The sequence below is a fragment of the Telmatherina bonti genome (assembly GCF_933228915.1).
Source record: "Telmatherina bonti genome assembly, chromosome: 21".
NCBI lineage: Eukaryota > Metazoa > Chordata > Actinopteri > Atheriniformes > Telmatherinidae > Telmatherina > Telmatherina bonti.
The window spans coordinates 27,171,485-27,191,015 of NC_136630.1; the positions used below are offsets into that span (position 1 = coordinate 27,171,485).

The window sequence follows — 19,531 nt, forward strand, 5'->3', positions numbered from 1 at the left end:
GACGTTGGAATTCAGTTCTTCAGTTCGATTGATCTTGTGTCTGTTTAGATGAGTGTTTTTCATTCCAGGTCCTCACTGCCCTGCTGTTCTTGGGACATCTACACATGTAGCTGGGTTTTTGTAAAACTGAACATCCTCCCCTCTTTGTCTGGAAAAAAAACAACTTTAGTCCACATACCACCTGGGTTTTACAAACAATAACATCCATACACACCAGGGATGCACGATGTATCCTTGTTAACATCAGTGTTGGCTGATAACTAATATTTATTTCTGACTATTTGTATGTATGTGTGTGTGTCAGGAAGTGGGGGGGCGTTTAAGGGACCATGCAGTATTTGGGCGTGTAACAGTATCGGGGGGTGTTTAACTGAAATGAGGAAGTGATGTCAGTGGCGTGGTCGTTTAAAGATACTCAAAACGCAGAATACTTGCAAAGTCAGAGTATGCAGGGATGTTCTCCTGTCTGAGACCATGGTCCTCAGCCGGAATAGGGTGGATTGCCCTCTCCAGGTCAGGAGTCAGGTCCTGCCTCAAGTGGAGGAGTTTAAATATCTCGGGGTCTTGTTCCCGAGTGAGGGAAGGATGGAGCGTGAGATCGACAGACGGATTGGTGCGGCGTCTGCAGTAATGCGGGCTCTGCGCCGGTCTGTCGTGGTGAAGAAGGAGCTTCGCCTTCTGACTCAGCTCCTTCTTCACCAGTCGATCTACGTTCATACCCTGACCTATGGTCATGAGCTGTGGGTCGTGACCGAAAGAAGGAGATCTCGTATACAGGCGGCTGAAATGAGTTTCCTCCGCAGGGTGGCCGGGCTCAACCTTAGAGATAGGGTGAGGAGCTCAGTCATCCAGGAGGAGATCAGAGTAGAGCCGCTGCTCTCGAGAGGAACCAGTTGAGGTGGCTCGGGCATCTGGTCAGGATGCCTCCTGGACCTCCCTGGTGAGGTGTTCCAGGCACGTCCCTCTGGGAGGAGACCCCGGGGAAGACCCAGGACACGCTGGAGGGATTATATCTCTCGGCTGGCCTGGGAACGCCTTGGGACCCCCCCGCAGAGTTGGCAAATGTGGCTGGGGAGAGGGAAGTCTGGGCTTCCCTGCTTAGGCTTCTGCCTCCCGCGACCTGACCCCGGATAAGTAGAAGATGGATGGATGGATGGATGTTTTCCTGTCAAACCGTTTAACACCACCAACTCCACATGTCATCTGAAAACCATTCAGAAGTTCAAAAGCAACAGCAGGAAGCTAACGCTGCTAACGTTAGCTTTAACTGGTCAACATCTGTTATCGGCCAGAAGAATATATATATCCCTTAACTGCAAAAATGCACCCATGCCAATTCTTAGCCAACACTGCTTCTGGCCACTGCTTCCCCATCAGAATTGAAATGAGAAAAGTACTGGCGTTAGCAAACACCCGCAGAAAAACCAGTATGGATTTACAACACAACGTTTCAAATAATAACAATGAGGTTAGCAGAATTATTTAATCAAATTCAACGTATTGCATAAAGACTAAATAAATGTTAAATAATGGGCGTAAGAATCACTCTGAGTGGGGCTAGGAGAGGATTGGGATGGTACAAGTCTTTTTATTTTGTTTTGGCCCTGGACTGGGGTGGGACCGGAGTGAAAATCCACTCCCATGACACTATCCTCTGTGAATCTGTGCTGTTCTGTACATGACATGCCAAATCGTAGGAAAATATCCTGGTTTTGTGAGACACTTTGCTACATGTGGATAACAGCCATAAGTCTATTTATGCTCCCTTAAGTACGTATTTTTCAGTCTTTGTCAGATATCGCCACCTTCGTACTTCCATGCATCTTTTGCCGTAGATGTTAAACCAGTTCATCCACTAGGGGGCAGTGCTGAGTTATGGCACCAGTTGGTAGCGGTGAAGCACTGCCATAAAGTCGTTTACAACCGTCCAAAAACACCAGAATTAAACTACAGAGTTTTTTTTTTTTTTTAAATTTAGCTATTCTTCAGGTGCTTTTTATTTGTCTCTTCCTTCTTTATCCTCTTCTTCTCTGGTTTGTTCATTTTCCTGGTTGTGTCAACTATTGAACTCAATACCGCCCCTGGAGCAGTTCCAGGGATATTGCCCCGTTTTCTGTGTCAGTGATGGGTAACTAAGCTTCTTGGAAACTGATTACTGAATACACAAAGAAGTATTAATGTGTGAGAATCTACCTGTGCGCATTCCAAGCATTCAGACTTAAACCAAGACATCACTTAAAGTTAAATGTTTCCATTAATCATTGCTCTCTTTTACGGCATAACTAAACCACTTAACTGTCAGGGCTCCACACCTGGACCGTTTTATATATTTTTTAATATGAAACTGTGCTTAATCTGTTTGGTGTTTCATATACTACTGCGCAGTCCGTCATGCGTCGTTTGTCATCAGTAGCATTGGAATATGGTATCAGTGCAATGCTATGGTATCAATGAAGGTATCAATGTTTTTCTGACAAAATAATAATATATATTAACCATGTCTGTATTTTCTGCAAAGACTGAGAGAGGCTTCTCTCTTCTGGGACCTTAAAATACACAAACAAACAAAAAAAGAAACCCTACATCTTTTCACAGGACTGTGTCATCTTCTTCGCAACGGCCTGCAGGCAGGCCCTCGGTGGTTGAGGGGTTCATTAGAAATCCCTACATAAAGGCATAAACATACCTTCCCATGTGGTTGGCCTTTGGTTAAATTGTAATAAACTGTATATCTAACTCTGCTAACCTCGCATTGCTGATTGACTGTGTTGCATTATCTATAAAACCTGTAATTTAGACATTTATGCTACGAGGCTAACGATATGCACGGAGAAGCTGAAATATTCGAATGAACATGACTCTGGAGGTCTTTCAAAGCTGCTTTCAGCAGCAGAATAACACACATCTGATGCTTCGGGGAATGTCGAACATTCAGCTGCAGGATAAGTTTTACTGCGCTGCAGTCACAGTTTGCAGATTTTCTGCCAAACACTGCTCTATCAGATACAGTTTTAGCACAAGCTTTGATTGGGATTATTACAACCCTGATTCAAAAGTGTGTCAAGCTGCAGGCTGTCTGTGTGTGCAAATAAAGAATTTACTAATCATCGCATTTTCTTTAACCCTTCATGGGGCAAATGACTGTTTTTGATAATTTCGTTTTCTTTCATATTTAGCATGAAACTTTTTTTGTTAATGTAACAGAATGGCGGTCTTGGTACATACCAGAAGGGCAATTTTAAAGGCCACGCCTGAACTCCTGTCATTTTATGCTCCACAGCGCCACTTCTCGGTCTTCGCCCTGTCATTTCCCGGAGCCGAGGCCCTTAGCACCATCTACAGCTCCATCCTGACTCAGCACCTGATCGGAGAGGGCTTCAGCAGCGTCTTGCAGAAGAGCTGCCCCACCCTGGTCCGGTTAGCCCTGGACCTGCACCAGCGCATCGCCTCCACCTTCCTCCCCACTGCAGTCAAGTTCCACTACATCTTCAACCTGCGAGACCTCTCCAACATATTCCAGGTGATGCAGATAAACAGGATTTATTCATGCAGAGAGCAAGGTAAAAGTTACCTTAAAGAAGTTTCTTTCCTTGAGGCCACCCCCCCATCTTTCAGCCAAGGAGATACATATTTTACGTCAACGCGCTCGTCTCCAGGAGCTGTGCCTCTCCAGGCTTCTGTCACTAATTTCTCAGCTAAATGACTATTGATTTAAGAGCAGGGTCTGAGAGCTGGAAATAGGTCTGAAATAAGTGGAACAGAAAGTACAATGGATCTGCGTCTCCACGGCTGCTTAAATGTATTTAAATGAATATAATATCTGCGCGGAGGCTGTCAAGGAAGAAGCTTTTGGGGCAGTGTTTTTGTCAGAATCCTCCACGGTTTTAATGGAGGGCAGGCTCTTTCATTTAACACACTCTGCTGTATAATTAATGCTTTGAGCCACTCAGCTTTATGAACGTAGTTTTTCATTATTCCATCCAGGAGTTTACAAACAGCCCAGGGTTCTTCTTACTTGTCTTTGTGCGGCACCATGCTGGTTTAAAGTTACCTGGTTAGAGCTGAAATGGTCCATTTCGTTGGCTGGAATGGAGGCTTTTACATTTCTCAGGGTTGATGAACAAGGGGGAGAGTAAAGATAGGTAGGGGGATTGGTTCAGTGTTTGCAGTGATGTGGATGTTGAACAGGTCTATCATGGGGAAACCAGATCTGAACTGAAGAGGGACGTTGTCCATTATCCAGCTGTTTTACTTTCTATCCTTTAATGCAGTTCAGCCAGGTTCATTTGTACAACACAGATCCACAACAAGGTCACCTTTAGGTTTAAGTCTCCTCCTAGAGACTCTATCCAGTTATTAGCTAGTTATTATCTAGATATTATTCACGCATAATCTGATTATTATCAACGTATTATCTAGTTATCTAATTAAAATCTGTTGTCAAGTTGTTATGAGTTAAAATCAAGTTATTATCTAGTTGTAATCCAGTTTTAATCAGTTATGATATAGTTATTATATAGTTATTATCTATTTATTATCCAGTTATGATCCCATCATTATCCAGGTATGTTCTATTTATTATCTAGTTATGTAGTTATCTAGTTATAATCCAGTTACTATCTAGTTATATCCAGTTATTATCTAGTTATTATCCAGTTATCAGTTTTTATCAGTTATATTCTAGTTATTGTCAAGTTATAATCCAGTTATTATCTAGTTATAATCCATTTATTATTAAGGTATTGTCCAGGTATTATCAGTTATAATCGAAAATTTTATCTGATAAAATCAAATTGTCATCAGTTATAATTAAGTTATTATCTAGGCATTATCCAGCTATTATAAGTTATAATCTAATTATAATTTAGTTAATGTCTAGGCATTGTCCATTTATTATAAGTTATTATCAAGGTGTAAGCTAGTTTTAAGACCGTAAAAATAATCCATTTTGTAATAACTTGTTTCATTTTAACCAGTTCATAATAATAAAGCAAACTAGTAGATCCCATAAACACTTCTCCTTGATTCAATTACCCACCCTGAGGACACAGTGGAGAGAAAAACCTCCTTCAGAACCAACACCTGGAAGGAAAGCCTCGACTAGGACCAGAACATGGAACAAAAACCTTAATCAGGACCAGAACCTGGAGGAAAAGAATTGCAACCTTCTGGTTGAAGGAGGAATGAGAGTCAACCAGCAGCATCACTAATCCAATTAGTCTGTACTGTAAACTTAATATTTAAGAAAAAACAAACAAAAATTTATTGTTAAGATAGTTAAGACATAATGCACATTTGCATTAAACACTCAGGCTCAGGAAAATGTTTTTGCTTTACACCCTGCATCATGTATACCTGCAGAACAAAGACTACTGGAAGGCTGGGTCCTGATTTTATCAACCTGGACCTGTGATGATGATTCCAAACCTGACATGTTACCTGCGATTGTCTCCCAGTCACATCTGAGCTCAGCCTCAATCAACTTCATCATAAAGGAACGTTTTAAAAGGATCTGAAAGTAGAGAGAAGGTTCAGCGTCATGAATCCAGACTGGGATCTGGTCCCACAGAGAAGGTCTGATACCTGAAGGTTCTGCCTCTACATAAGAGGGGTTCCTTCAACCCCTCTAAGCAAGTCCTGCTGACGTCTGCTGATGTCATCAGATTGAACTTTTAACATGCTGGAACGTTGTCTGAGCATTGCATGGACTATTGTTGCTGGGAAGACTGGAAGCTGTCCTGAATGTTCACCATTTCAGACTTAAATTCAACCCAACTTTATTTGTACAGCTCAGATTCACCGCAACGAATCTTTCCAGAAAGTTCTGAATAATCTTTCTACCTGCAGATTTATGGACTCTACATGGTTTAGAAAAGACCACATGACCCTTCTCTAGCTGATGGGCAGCAACAGAATACTATCCTCTGCTTGTTTAGAAGACTCACTACGAAGATGATGAAACTCTGGGAGAAGATGCTCAAACTCTGGAACTTCTCCTGGAAAATATCAGCCTTCTGTGGCTGTGTTTCAGTTTCCAGCCCTCCCAAAGGAAATTTCATGTACTGTTGGACCATTCAACAAGCTCTTCACCTTCGCCGTTAGGCTCTACTTGCAGCTTAGAGAGTTTGCTCTTTAAAGTAAAAGCCTTCTTAGCATTGCAAAGCTGAAGCTCTGAGGACCTGGAGGCTTACCTTTCAGGCCGCTGATCACACACGCCGCCGCCTTCAAACGGCGGTGAATTCCTCTGCACCTCAAGACTTTGAAGTCAGCGTTTGAAGAACCCGTTTGACTGAGTCTTTGTGTTCTCTTTAATTGCCCTGGACAGTCAGAGTGGACATGTCCAGGAAAAGAAACAAAAACATGCAGAGGAAACAATGTCAAAGCTGTCTTCCTGTTTCTCTGCAGAGAACGAAGGGACTCCTGGAGCTCGTTTGAGGTTTGGTAGTCACGTCCTGGCTCCAGCAGGACAGATCCCGGTGTCTGAGCTCCCAGCTCTGCCTCGGCTCTAATTCCCCGTTCGAACCTCTGTGTTTCCACTCGCTCAGATGTTGGAACGTATTTGGTGTGACAGTTCAAACGCTTCCTCTAATTTCCAGCGCCAGGCCTAAACGGTTGTCAGTCAGTGTTTTCTGGCTTGATGTTCCAGAAGTTTGCCTCAGCTGAAATAATTGGGGGACTTTTTGTGATTCACTTTGGTTTTTTTTTCCCACTTCAGAACTTGGAGATGTAGCCAAAGGAAAGTGTCTCATTATGATAAACTCTAATGAGCCAGAAAGCTGAGCGCAGAGGCTCTGCATGCGCTTGCAGCAGCCTTTGTGAAGCTGTTATTAAATGTGACAAAAGAAGAAGCTTTGGAAAACAACCTGCTGGGTTTTTTTTTAAGTATTGTTGCTGTTTTTGTACATATTTGTCAGGTTTTGGGAGTTTTATTGAAGCTAATGTCTGATTTTTTAAATTCCTGCTCTTTATCCTTCAAATCTCTGCTTTCTTTGGATGTTATAGATGATCAATATGGCCTGATAAGTCGACCTGTAAGTGAAGTATAGAAGCTAAATTCCACTAACGAGACAAACAGTTTGGCATCCAACAGGGAACGTTGTCAGAGAACGCTGCTTGCCTGTGTTCGCTCGCTGCCATGACCGGCGGGCGTATCCATAGGCCTGTCTTCTGCGTGTCAGCCTAAATGAGCTCCTCGACGCTGGAGAGCCGTGGGAGAAGATGGTGGGAGGGGAGGAGATGGATGGAGGAAGCGAGGAGGACAGACGAGTACATGAGACCAAAACTGTACTGGCTGCTCGGGGGAGTCGGCTGGGTGGTAGTGGGGGAGGAAATTTTGTTTGGGGTTCAGAGTAGCTGTCAGGCTACAATGAAAGCGAGTCCAGCGCAGACAGACCAACAGACAGAGACATACAGACAACCAGAAGTCTAATCCCTCTCTTCTGAGCTGAACAAAGCGGTGAAAGAGCAGGGAGAGGGAGGATGAGATATGCTGCCAAAAGTCAGCAGTATGGCAGCAAAACACACTTCTTTCTCCTCTCAGTGTGTTAGCGCTTAGCTGTTAGCACTGAACTGTTAGCGCTTAGCTGTTAGAGCTTAGCTGTTAGCACTGAGCTGTTAGCGCTTAGCTGTTAGCGCTTAGCTGTTAGCACTGAGCTTTTAGCGCTTAGCTGTTAGTGCTTAGTTGTTAGCACTGAGCTGTTAGCGCTTAGCTGTTAGCACCAAGCAGCAACCTCCGGCGGTTAAAAGTGAAGCCTGTGCAGTAGTGCATAAAACTGCAGTTCCCCCTTCATCCACTAAGGGCTGCAAAACAGAGCAAATCCCCATAGACTACTATGTTAAAAAGACCAACTTCACAGTGGAAATAAACATGTTTGCAGACTGGTTCAAAAATCCATTTTCGGTTTATAGATCTTGTTTACCTTCATGACAACTGTGGGGGGAGTGAATTTTTTTCTAACTCGCCACCTAAAAGTAATTTAACCTCAAAGTTCAGCATATTTAGGGGCGTGTCCTTTTGATTGACAGGTACTGATCTCCGGCTTCAAGTCAGAAGAACGTAGAACAACCGCGCTTTTTAGCCGGTTAACAACGTGACTTAGCTATAGCCTGCTTACCTCAGTTAGCTGGTTAGCTCCTGTTATCTATGGGTTAGCTCGGTTATCTCTTAGCTACAGGTAACTCGAAGTTCACTCAATGTCAATCATCCACCATGACGCTTACAGCCCCCCTGTCAGCTCACCTTTTTGTTCATATTTGTATTTTCCGGGTGAGATGACACACGTGATGCTGCCAAGATGGCGATGGTAGGAACCGCCCACCGAGCTTCAATTCAGCTCTTCAGAAACCTATGAGTGACGTCATGTAGGCTACGTCCATCTCTTTATAAACAGTCTATGGTTATCACTTAGCTGTTAGTGCTGAGCTGTTAGCGCTTAGCTGTTAGCACTTAGCTGTTAGCACTCTGTTGAGCATCCTGTAAGGAGCCATATGGTTTTGTTTTAACTTAGAAACGATAAAAACACGAGTGTCACGATTGACGGTGAAGCAGAACACAAAAATCACGTTCACACAAATCCGTGCCCACACCTCCACATTTACAGGAATTATCAGCTGATTCTCACAATCAGCTCCTCTGATATGACAGCGGATTGGGTTCAGCTGGCTTTACCCCCACAGAGATGATCTCTGTTGATCAGAGTAGGTTCTGGGGCTGAAACACACAACATCTGTTTGCCTCTGCCTCCCGGGTGACGGCGCTCAGAGGGGAGCGAGCGCCTGGGTGCTCGCCCCCTCCTCCCTCTTCATATGTGGTACCTGTCATGTGATTCACCTCGACTGTGCTGAGCTCCGCCTGAATGCATCACCCGTGTGGCCCTGTGGGAAAGCCGCCACGTCACATGGCCCTCTCTCAGAAACACATTCATCATCAATCATCCACTTAACGCTCATCTGCTCTCTGTCGCGGCGTGTTACTTTAAGTTGGCAGAAGAGGGAAAGGAAGAGTGGGAACAGAGTTTTTTTCATGCGTGCTAGCCAGGTTGTTTTTGATGTTGATGAGATGAATCATCACTTTAGTCTCCAGTGAAAGATCTGCAGGTATTGGATTGATTTCTATGAGCTGCTTTCATGTTTGATAGGCAAAGAATCCTGGAGATGAACTTGTTTTTCCTGGACTTTTCCAGTTCCGGGGGTAGAATTTAATCTTGTGAGGATTAGAGTTAGGACCAATTCGATCCGATATCGGTATCAGTCTCCGATATCGATGTGAATCACAGGTCAGCTATCAGCCTGGATTCCACCTCTCTGATCCACGATGCAGCGTTACACATTATTACAAGTATTACACATTATTTACAAATTACTACACACAAGTATTATGCATGTTAAAGGAAAATAAATATTTATATATATATATATATATGTATATATATATTTTTTATAAGTTTATATAGTAGTTCATAGCTTGTTTTTTAGGATCCTAGGCCAGGCACAGCATTACCTACGAGGTTATGAGCTGCTTTAGCTGCTTTACTAACATGGAAAGCCTGTATTTCAGTGTAGAAACATGAAAATTCAGGCAACAACTTGAAATGTTTGTACAGCCCAGGTTTCCGTGGCACAATGTTGTTTGGCTTAAGGGAGTAGAATATAGAGCTGCAGACTCTACTGAAGCTTTCCAGGTAAAATTCCAGTAGAAAGGTGAAAACTGAAGGGATTAGCTCCCAAAACGTTGCTTCAGTTCATCATTCTGGTCATTTAGTCTGCCGGCTAAAACGCTGTAATCCTGCGTGACAACGGGGCTCATGTGTAGACGGCGAAGGAAGACATGGGAATCTTGTTGATCATGACTGTTTTACATCGCAGCGTTTTCAGCGTTGCACGTTAACTTGAAGCATCTGAAACACTCTCGTCTGTCGGATCTCCAAGCTGAACTAAAACTTGATGCTAATTTGTGTCCCCAGATTATTCACACACATCCTGCTTCTCTTTCAACACACTCTCCTGGACCTAGAATATTAAACAAAAACTGTTGTCACTGCTAAATTATCCCTCAGTTGTTTTTACAGATTGTGAAGTTTCTACAGACGTCGCAGCTTCCGATTTCTTTTCTCATAATAAACATTGGAAAGTCTTTAAACTGGATTAACGTTGCTCATCAGTTGCTTTCTGATGAAGAAGCAATGTTTGTTTTACTAAAACCCAATGAAACCACAAGTCTCAGTACAGACCCAAACGCAGGACTCACAGTTTACTGATCTATTTTAAATAAAGAATGAAACAAAAATGAGCATGCTGTCGACGGGAAACAAAAACCCAAAGCAGGCAGAGAACGTCAGGATCTGCAGCCACGGGGAGAGTCCACAGCTGACTGCAGGATGCAGGTAGGAGGCGGCAGAGCAAGCAGCTGATGAGGGGATGGGCTGCAGGTGAGGAGAGGGAAACAGGTGCTCATCAGATCTGGAGTCAGCCAGCAGCTGCAGAGGAGCCCGGACTCTGTCTGACTGGTTAAAGGTCACATGATAACACACACAGTACAACAGCAGGAATGACCTCATAAGTTGGTGTCTGAAAATATCGGTGTCGGCCGATATCCTAATGTCAGATATCGGGATGGTTTCAGAACCCCAAAACAGATCAGTGCATCTCCAGTGGTTATCAGGGATTTCCATTAAAACTTTACAAACACTTTACAGGTTTCTGTTGACTTATGAAGCAACAGATTTAAACGTTGTGAGAAGGAAAAACAAGCCTCCTGACTGGTTTGCAGCCAGTATGCTGCATCAGGCTGCCAGATGGGAGCAGAAAGTAGTTGTTTGTTTCACTGAGCCGCTTTTATCCCCTGTTCTTATGGCTTCCTGAGAAGTTTCACAGAGTTTATAATGTGCTTTATCAGAATATTACCGATTTAAAACGCTGACTCGTGTAAAAGAACAGTAATGGTGTAAATAAACTATCAATCCAGCTGCTTCTTATTATCTATGCATGCAGGTAGAAAGTTATTAAAAACTAGTTTCTTTTTTTTAATCCCAAAAACTTTTTTCGTTCAAAGGAAACTTCATAAAAGTAAACAAACAGATCCAAAAGCTTCTTTTCAGCCAAAAAGACCTGCAGTCTGCTTTCATCTTATCCACTTCTCTCTGTCCATGTACACACACCGCACTGGGAGGCTGAAGTTCTCCACCTGAAGAGGGGCTTCACCCTCTGGTTTGTGTCCCTCAGCTACCACTCAGCTATAATATCTAAATATAAAACCATGACAACCAGTTTGTCATTGACTATGATTGTTAACTATGATGATTCTGACAGTAGTAAAGGTACTATTATGAAATGAAGTACTTTATCAGTTCTTTTAAGACAAAAGTACTTTAAACCCATACAGAATCGCTGAAAGTTAAAAAAAAAAAAAAAAAAAATTGGGCATTTGTTGGCAACAAAGTTGCTGTGGACTTGATTTAAACTGGCTCCTCCATGCATCCCATCGAATCTCTCCACATGAAGCAACGCTTCCTGACAACCTGCCCACTCCGTGTCTGACCCACACCGACTCTCGCCTCTCTCTGCTCAGGGCGTTCTCTTCTGTACCCCCGAGTGTCTGAAAGCCCCCGCCGACCTGCTGAGGATCTACCTGCACGAGTCCGAGCGGGTCTACAGAGACCAGCTGATGGAGGAGCAGGACATCCGGCTCTTTGATAAGCTGCAGGCAGACGCGGTGAAAAAGTTCTACGAGGTGAGAGTTTTTCTAAAGTTCAGCCAAGGAAGACGAGAGTGGGAGGCTGGGAGAAGAGGGTGGGGGGGTGAATCATTAGGCTGCCTGCTCTGTGTCTGGACCTGGACATCAGTGGCCAACACAGCGAGGAGAAAGAGGAGAGTTAAGGGGAGAAAAGAGGGCAGAGGGGCCTGCAGAGAGCTGGGGGAGAATATTAATCAGCAAAGTTTCGGGGGGCGGGTTGGGTCGGGGGGGGGGGGTCTGCCTGTCAGGGTCTGCACTGTCAGGCCGGCAAATTGGAAAACATTTTAATGGTTTCCTGTCCGCCGCTTCCTCTCCATCTTCTCTGGCTGTGTCACATGCACACCCGAGCAGAGCCCGGCAACGGCGTGCGCGCTTTCTGACAGAAGAAGAAAAAAGACGAATATCCTCTTCTCTCGGCGATGTTTTATTAACTGCTCCCATCCAACGTGAAGTCGTGACAGTCGCCCCCGGGCCGCAGAGCAATATGCTGCATGTCTTCATGCTATTTTTACACACCAACACGGGGGTCCGCGGAGACCCGCTGCAACAAAGTCCACCTGATGCCATGACAACGAACGCAGCGTCGGCGCACGATGGAGACGTGGACAAACAAGAAAACTTCCTCTTCTCCTCCGTCCCTGAGAGAAAAACCAAATCTGCAGTGAAATGTTTGAGGCCTGATGGTTGCCAAGGCGATAATGAACTAGGTCACCCTCTGCACAGCTGCGGCATTCAGCTGTGTCCCCGTCCACGCCGTTTAAGCCTCACGGTTGCATCGCGCTGGCAGGGGAGGGGGGGTTGTTGGTTGCATGTTTACTGCTCTTCTATGTGTGTGTGTGTCCCTACCCGAGGACATGGAGGAGACTCTGGAGCAGACCAGGAGGCTGAACCTGTACTGCCACTTCGCCTGTGGGCTGGGGGAGGCCAGGTACATGGCCGTGGAGTCCTGGAGCAGCCTCCACAAAACCTTGCTGGAAGTGCTGGACGGTTACAACGAGGTCAACGCCACCCTGAACCTGGTGCTGTTTGAGGACGCCATGGCCCACATGTGAGTTTCCCTTAGGAACCAGACGGAGAGAAGGAAGAAAAAAAAAAGCAGGATTAGCGCTTCTCCTGTCACCACAGAGCTCCGATATCTCCCCCAAACTGTTCAAATCATGTCCAGAAGCGTCAGTGTTGCATTCACTGACATGTTTCTTCATTCCAGCAAACACACGTCTAACAAAGTTTATTTCAACCCAGTTTAACCCAGCTCAACATGCGATTCATCGTCAGCTCCGACTGCTTCTCTGGGAGTACAGTTAGCTGGAGAATCTGAGGCATTTCTGGGTAGAAATAAAGTGTAACATCATCCGGCCGCCGGCCGGTCGCTGCAGCAGGGAGCTTTTCATGGGTTTGCTGATAAAAGTACAGAGATGTGATGTTAGGATGAATACGAAAGTCTAAAAGCAGCTTTGATCATTTCAGCTGTCAGACGAGACACTTCGTGTGAAGGAAAAATACTCTGCAGGTAAAAAACGAAGAAATTTAGGCCTCATAGTTCAGATTGTAAACAACAGAAATAAAACAAATCTACAGTGTTGGGATGGATGGATGGAAGGATGGATGGACAGATGGAGGGAGGGAGGGATGAATGGGGAGATGGATGGAAGGATGAATGGATGGATGGACAGATGGATGATGGATGGACAGATGGATGATGGATGGACAGATGGATGGATGGACAGATGGATGATGGACGGATGGATGGATGGACAGATGGATGATGGACGGATGGATGATGGATGGACAGATGGATGGGTGGATGGATGGACAGATGGATGATGGATGGACAGATGGATGGGTGGATGGATGGACAGATGGATGATGGACGGATGGATGATGGATGGACAGATGGATGGGTGGATGGATGGACAGATGGATGGGTGGATGGATGGACAGATGGATGATGGACAGATGGATGGATGGATGGACAGATGGATGGGTGGATGGATGGACAGATGGATGGGTGGATGGATGGACAGATGGATGATGGACAGATGGATGGATGGATGGACAGATGGATGGGTGGATGGATGGACAGATGGATGATGGATGGACAGATGGATGGGTGGATGGATGGACAGATGGATGATGGATGGACAGATGGATGGACAGATGGAAGGATGGATGGACAGATGGATGGGTGGATGGATGGACAGATGAATGGGTGGATGGATGGACAGATGGATGATGGATGGATGGATGATGGATGGACAGATGGATGGGTGGATGGATGGACAGATGGATGATGGATGGACAGATGGATGGGTGGATGGATGGACAGATGGATGATGGATGGACAGATGGATGGACAGATGGAAGGATGGATTGTATAGGCAGTGTGATACATGATAAAATGTGTGTTTATGCCAGATAGGAATAAAAATGTCCCCCGCCCTTTTTTTCTTTGTTCTTTTTTTAATCTGTTTATTCACACGTGTGTGTCGTCATCCTGACCAGATGAACAAGTTATCCGTCTGTTTGCCTTCACATGTGTGAAACATTGATCTGGTGGAGGGCTGCATGGCGGCGTAGTGGTTAGCGCTGTGACCTCACAGCAAGAAAGTTGCTGGTTTGAGTCTCGGGGGGGGGTCAAACGGTGGCCTTTCTGTGTAAAACTTGCATGTATGTGTGTGTTCTCTCCACCGTCCAAAGACATGCATGTTAGCTTGATTGGCTACACTAGATTTAGTGTGTTTGTCGATGTTTGTCTCCCTGTGATGGACTGGTGACCAGGGTAGACCAGTTTCCCAGTGGTTGCTGGGACAGTAATTCCTGCGACCATGGTTAGGAAACTGGCTGGATGATCCATTTGTTGCGTCACATGCTTCCTCTGTGGTTGCAGGTAAGAGTGCTGCTGAAAGGAGCCGTTTTGCGGCTTGAAGCTGAACTAATGAAGAACTCTTTCCTGAAAGTTAAGATCCGATGCAGCAGATGTTTTAACACTCAGAAAGCTGATGAACTTTTACCTGCATATGAATGAGCAGAGGTGTGAACGCCAGCTGATGTGTAAACTCTGAACATCACTGACGCTGCAGGTTTTCAGAGTTGTGAAGCCATCTGTGAAGAAATTAAGTCAGAAATTTCAGCTCCTCTGCCACCAGATAAAGGCCTCGGAGTCGTCTTGGCTAAAAGGTGCAAAGCTCGGCTGGTGTTTTCCTCTCGGCAGCAGGAGTGATAATGAAATCAGTGTTTCTGGTTGAAGCTGCATCTCAGGAACAATCCCGTCTTGGAGTTTGGTGAAACTCTGAGTGTTTCTTTATTTTCTGCTGTTGCGTCTCCTTCCGACACTCCTGTTTGTGTGTTCTGAGCGGTGTTTAGTTGCATGAGTCACACCTTCTCCCCCACCTCACACCTCTCGTTCCTCCCTCCCCCGGCTGTCTGCTCCTCCACACGTAGCTGCCGAATAAACCGAATCCTGGAGTCGCCGCGGGGAAACGCGCTGCTGGTCGGAGTGGGCGGCAGCGGCAAGCAGAGTCTGACCCGACTGGCTGCCTTCATCTCCAATCTGGAGGTTTTTCAGATCACCTTGAGGAAAGGCTACAGCATCGCCGAGCTGAAGGTCTGAGGACGCCTGCTACTCTCACGTTAAGATCCTAAACACACATCATTCTTATAGTAAATGGTCAGTGTCGTCATGACAACGCATTTCAGTCCAAATCTCATGCGTCATCCAGAGTGACCTGGCGGCTCTCTACGTCAAAGCCGGGGTGAAGAACATCGGCACAGTGTTCCTGATGACCGACGGTCAGGTGGCGGACGAGAAGTTCCTGGTTCTGGTCAACGACCTGCTGGCGTCAGGTAACGGCCGGACTCGCCAAACGTCGGGGTTTAGAACACCAAAGGGATGGAAGTGAATTCCCCGAAGCAGAAAATGACCCGTTCAGATGCTGGTCTGCATGAGATAGTAGAACGTCACAACACAGGCAGCTTTTCACATCAGAAGGTAACAGTCAGACATGAAATATTATCCCTCATGTTGCCCCGGAAACATTTCACCTCATCATCTGAAAGTAAGACGTTACGGTACCAAAAACCTGTAAAGTCCAGGTCTGTGATCCCAACACTGCTGTTCATGTAGGAGCTGCAGCTGGAATGATTCAGGAGCTGTGTGGTTCCACCAGCGAAGGCTCAGGAAATGGACTTTCCTTCAGGAAGGCTGCCTGGAAGCAAAGTAAAAGACACGATGGCAGCATGGAGCCTTTGCAAGTATCTAGCAGCTAGAGATCCCAGTTGGGAATGGGAGATCATGTCACTCTGCTGCACTTCCTGTTATTTTTTTATTAAGTTGTCCTTGCAGGCTGCAGCAGCTAGCGGCTAACATGCTAACAGATTGTTGTCTGGAAAGTCGCCCTCACCTTGCAGACCGTCGTGTCCCTTAAGAATCTCCCTTTTCATCCGCTCGCATTCGGCGGCCAAATGACGACGTCTTCATGCATTACGAAATACAGACCTTTATCTCTGTTTAACCAAAATGGCTGCCGTTCACCGTGGTCTTTAGTCGTTTTTACCTGCCGTTCAGCATCCACCGTATTTGAAAAAGAAGCACAAACATGCTAACATGGCAGATGAACCATAAACACAACAGCTGTTCAGTGTAGAAGTGTTGAAATTCCAGAGTCATGTGTTTTAAAAACAAAACTAAATGAAGCCAGAAACAGGAAGTTGATGCCACGGCGTTGCTTTATTCGGGTGCGTTTTTAAGGTAGGGTTGCTTTTTTTTGGCTCAACACGGTCTCCATTTTCCTACGTTACTGAAATTCTAATAAAAACTGCTCCAAAGTGTTTTTATTCAGCTTAATTTACTGCCACATTTTTCTACATCCAGACTTAAGGTGGTTCCAACCTGTAACGTGTCTGTAAGGGTGTCCACACTTATGCAAAGACTTTATGTACTTATTTTAAACTAAATCTAGGGATTAGTATGCTTTTAGTTTAATAGTCTGGGTTAAAGGTCAAAGTAAAGGAATTTATTATTTATTTTGATCTCATTTCTTAAAAGAATAATATCCAGATGAAACGTTTCTGCTTCACAGATCCGTCTCAGATGAGTGTTTGATCCTAAAATCTGCTCAGAGCCACCTTTTGTGTTGACGTCTCGTTTAGCATCAAAGCTTAGCCAACATGCGCTGAAACAAAGCGGCAGTCTGCTCTCTGTATCGCGCTAGCTTCCAGCTTTGTGAAGCAGTGGGATTATTCCTGAGCTTTCATATCACAGCGAGGAAGCAGGAAGCAGGAAGCAAAGATCTTCTTTTTTTTTTTAAAAAGAGAGTTTCTTAATCACAAGCAGCTGAACTCGGATCAGACGGGTTGCTGATCATTTTTCGGCTCGACATGCACACATACATATGCTCGTCTCTGGTGAGGCTGCGACTTAAATCACATCCCTGCATTAGCATAAGTCCCCTCTGTGTGAACTCCTGCTGCCACCGCCTCCATTAACACTCCAAGATTTGATTTAAGAATCTCGGCGCCGGCTAAGATCCCAACCGGATAAGAAACTTCCCGAGTTGTCACACAGGTGCAGCTCTCGTTGTGGAGAAAAAAAGGAGCACGCTGTCTGCTGCAGTGAAACTTTCTGGCTGTAATGTGATTCTTTTTCTATCAATTCCAGGAGAGATTCCCGACCTGTTCCCAGACGATGAGGCGGAGAACATCATTGGCAGCGTGAGGTCAGAGGTCCGCGGCTCGGGATTGATGGATACGAGGGAAAACTGCTGGAAGTTCTTCATCGACCGCGTTCGCAGACAGCTCAAGGTGAAGCTCTCAGATAGGACAAAGACCTGCTGCTTCTTTCGTACTCTGAATTCTTCAACTTATCTTCCATAAACACTTGTTTTTCCAGTGGCTCTCGGACCATTAATCCTTCTATATTTGATCTCCTGCCTTTCCTAATAAAGCGATAGCTTGCCACCTCACGCTCTACTTTACCGTTTCCTAAATAAGAAAGAAGACCCCTCATGCTCGGATAAACATCTGGCTTCATGATGAAGCCTCTGCTGAGACAATTTTCTTTCCTGACACTTCCAGATGAACTTGAATACATGGGGAGGCGGCGGATGGAGCAGAAAAGCCGCCGTTTAGCTTCAGATAATTTCAGCAACGTGTAGCCGCTTTGTTCCCCCCTAGGGATGGAGAGATTCCAGAGGGCTGCTTATCCTGTCATTATTATAGTGTGCATCACTGCCGCCACACATATGCTCCCCCGTCTCACTCCCAGCACAAGCCCCACTGGGTTATGGAGCGAATAAATAAGGAAGGCAGTCCCATAGGCGCATTTCCGTTTGTCTGCATGGAAAATGTTTCCTCAGAAATGCTGGCCTCATTCATGGCATGAGATTAGCTGAGGATGTGTTTTAGCAAGTCTCTCAGTGTGTTCAGCACCAGTTAGCAAACAGTCTCAATTTAGCTTAACTTGGAGGTGATGCTCTGATGTTACAGTAGCAGTCTGGTGTGTCTCTGCAGAAGGACTGAAGTCAGTGTGGTCTAGTGTTTGGTAGGATTTCATATCGGCTTCGTTCAGACATTTTCTCAGCTTGAAGTATCACTGGACTCTGTGTCATTACATCACACTTCTTATGTGGGTCATTTCACTGTTTTACTCTCATTTATTACAGGTACTATTGTATATATATATATATATATTGATATGTATTCTCCCAGACACAATCCTTTCTGTGCTATGTACAGGTATACATACAATGAAAATTATTATCTTGGAATATATATATATATATATATATATATATATATATATATATATATATATATATATTTCCCTATTTCACTATTTAACTATTTAGTCCGATGAAGGGTCATGGGGGAAGCTGGAGCCTATCCCAGCAGTCTTTTGGACAGCTTGCCAGTACATCGCAATATACACACATTATTTATACATGTATATATATATATATATATATATATATATATATATATATATATATATATATATATATATGTATATATATATATATATATATATATATATATATATATATATATATATATATGATATATATATATGATATGTGTGTGTGTGGGTACATATACATATACAGTGTGTCAGTTTTCTTCACTGGAGGTGCTCTGATACTGGTGTGTCTGCGTGATGGGTTTTACCCAGGTGATGATGGATATCGCCTGTCACTGATCCTCGTGTGTGTGAAGCCCGTTACTTGTAGATGGAGAGCGTCCAGGCTGAATCTGCTCTGATGGACAGATGGAAATGAGGACTTTAACAGAATTTCAGCGCTACATGTCTAGAAAATTAAGTTTCTCCTAAATGAGAGAAAGATTAAACGGCATCGTACCATCCAGCTTTAGTATTTTCTTTACTCAGCTACCCTGATTTGCATAACGATAACATCTAAAGGTTTAAAGAAAGAAGCTTGTAGATATTTTTGCAGCATGAAGGGAATCATAAGGAAGGGGTGCTCGGACTTTTGCATTCCTCTGCATGCAGCTGCTTCTTTCCCCAGAGTTGATTGATTAGCATCAGTAGTGTCTTTGGGTGTGCCTTCTGCCTGTTTGTTTCTTCGGTTTAATCATATCGAGCATCTGGCTGAGCCTCTCGATGAGCCAGCTGTTAGTCTCCAGCAGTGAAAATCAGTCTGACATAGCCCACGGCTCAGCACACTCCTTTAACTCGCATGCATGCTGGAAGCTTTATTTGCTTAATGATGGAGCTGCAGATAATTAATTCACAGTTCTTCATCGCCCATTTCTGACCACTGAAGAGTGCTGATCTGTGCAGGCCTG

At 44.6% G+C, this 19,531-nt stretch overlaps 1 protein-coding gene across 1 annotated transcript in view; it reads left to right on the plus strand.

Moving 5' to 3' along the window:
- dnah9 (dynein, axonemal, heavy chain 9) overlaps positions 1–19,531 on the plus strand; it is a gene marked incomplete at both ends in the record, with an annotated part of 232,712 nt that overhangs the window by 114,422 nt on the left and 98,759 nt on the right. Inside the window, 6 exons of the mRNA XM_079260636.1 lie at positions 3,281–3,520; positions 11,567–11,728; positions 12,574–12,779; positions 15,173–15,335; positions 15,451–15,574; positions 17,388–17,530. Coding sequence (XP_079116762.1) covers positions 3,281–3,520; positions 11,567–11,728; positions 12,574–12,779; positions 15,173–15,335; positions 15,451–15,574; positions 17,388–17,530 — 1,038 coding nt within the window. The remainder of the gene's footprint in view (positions 1–3,280; positions 3,521–11,566; positions 11,729–12,573; positions 12,780–15,172; positions 15,336–15,450; positions 15,575–17,387; positions 17,531–19,531) is intronic.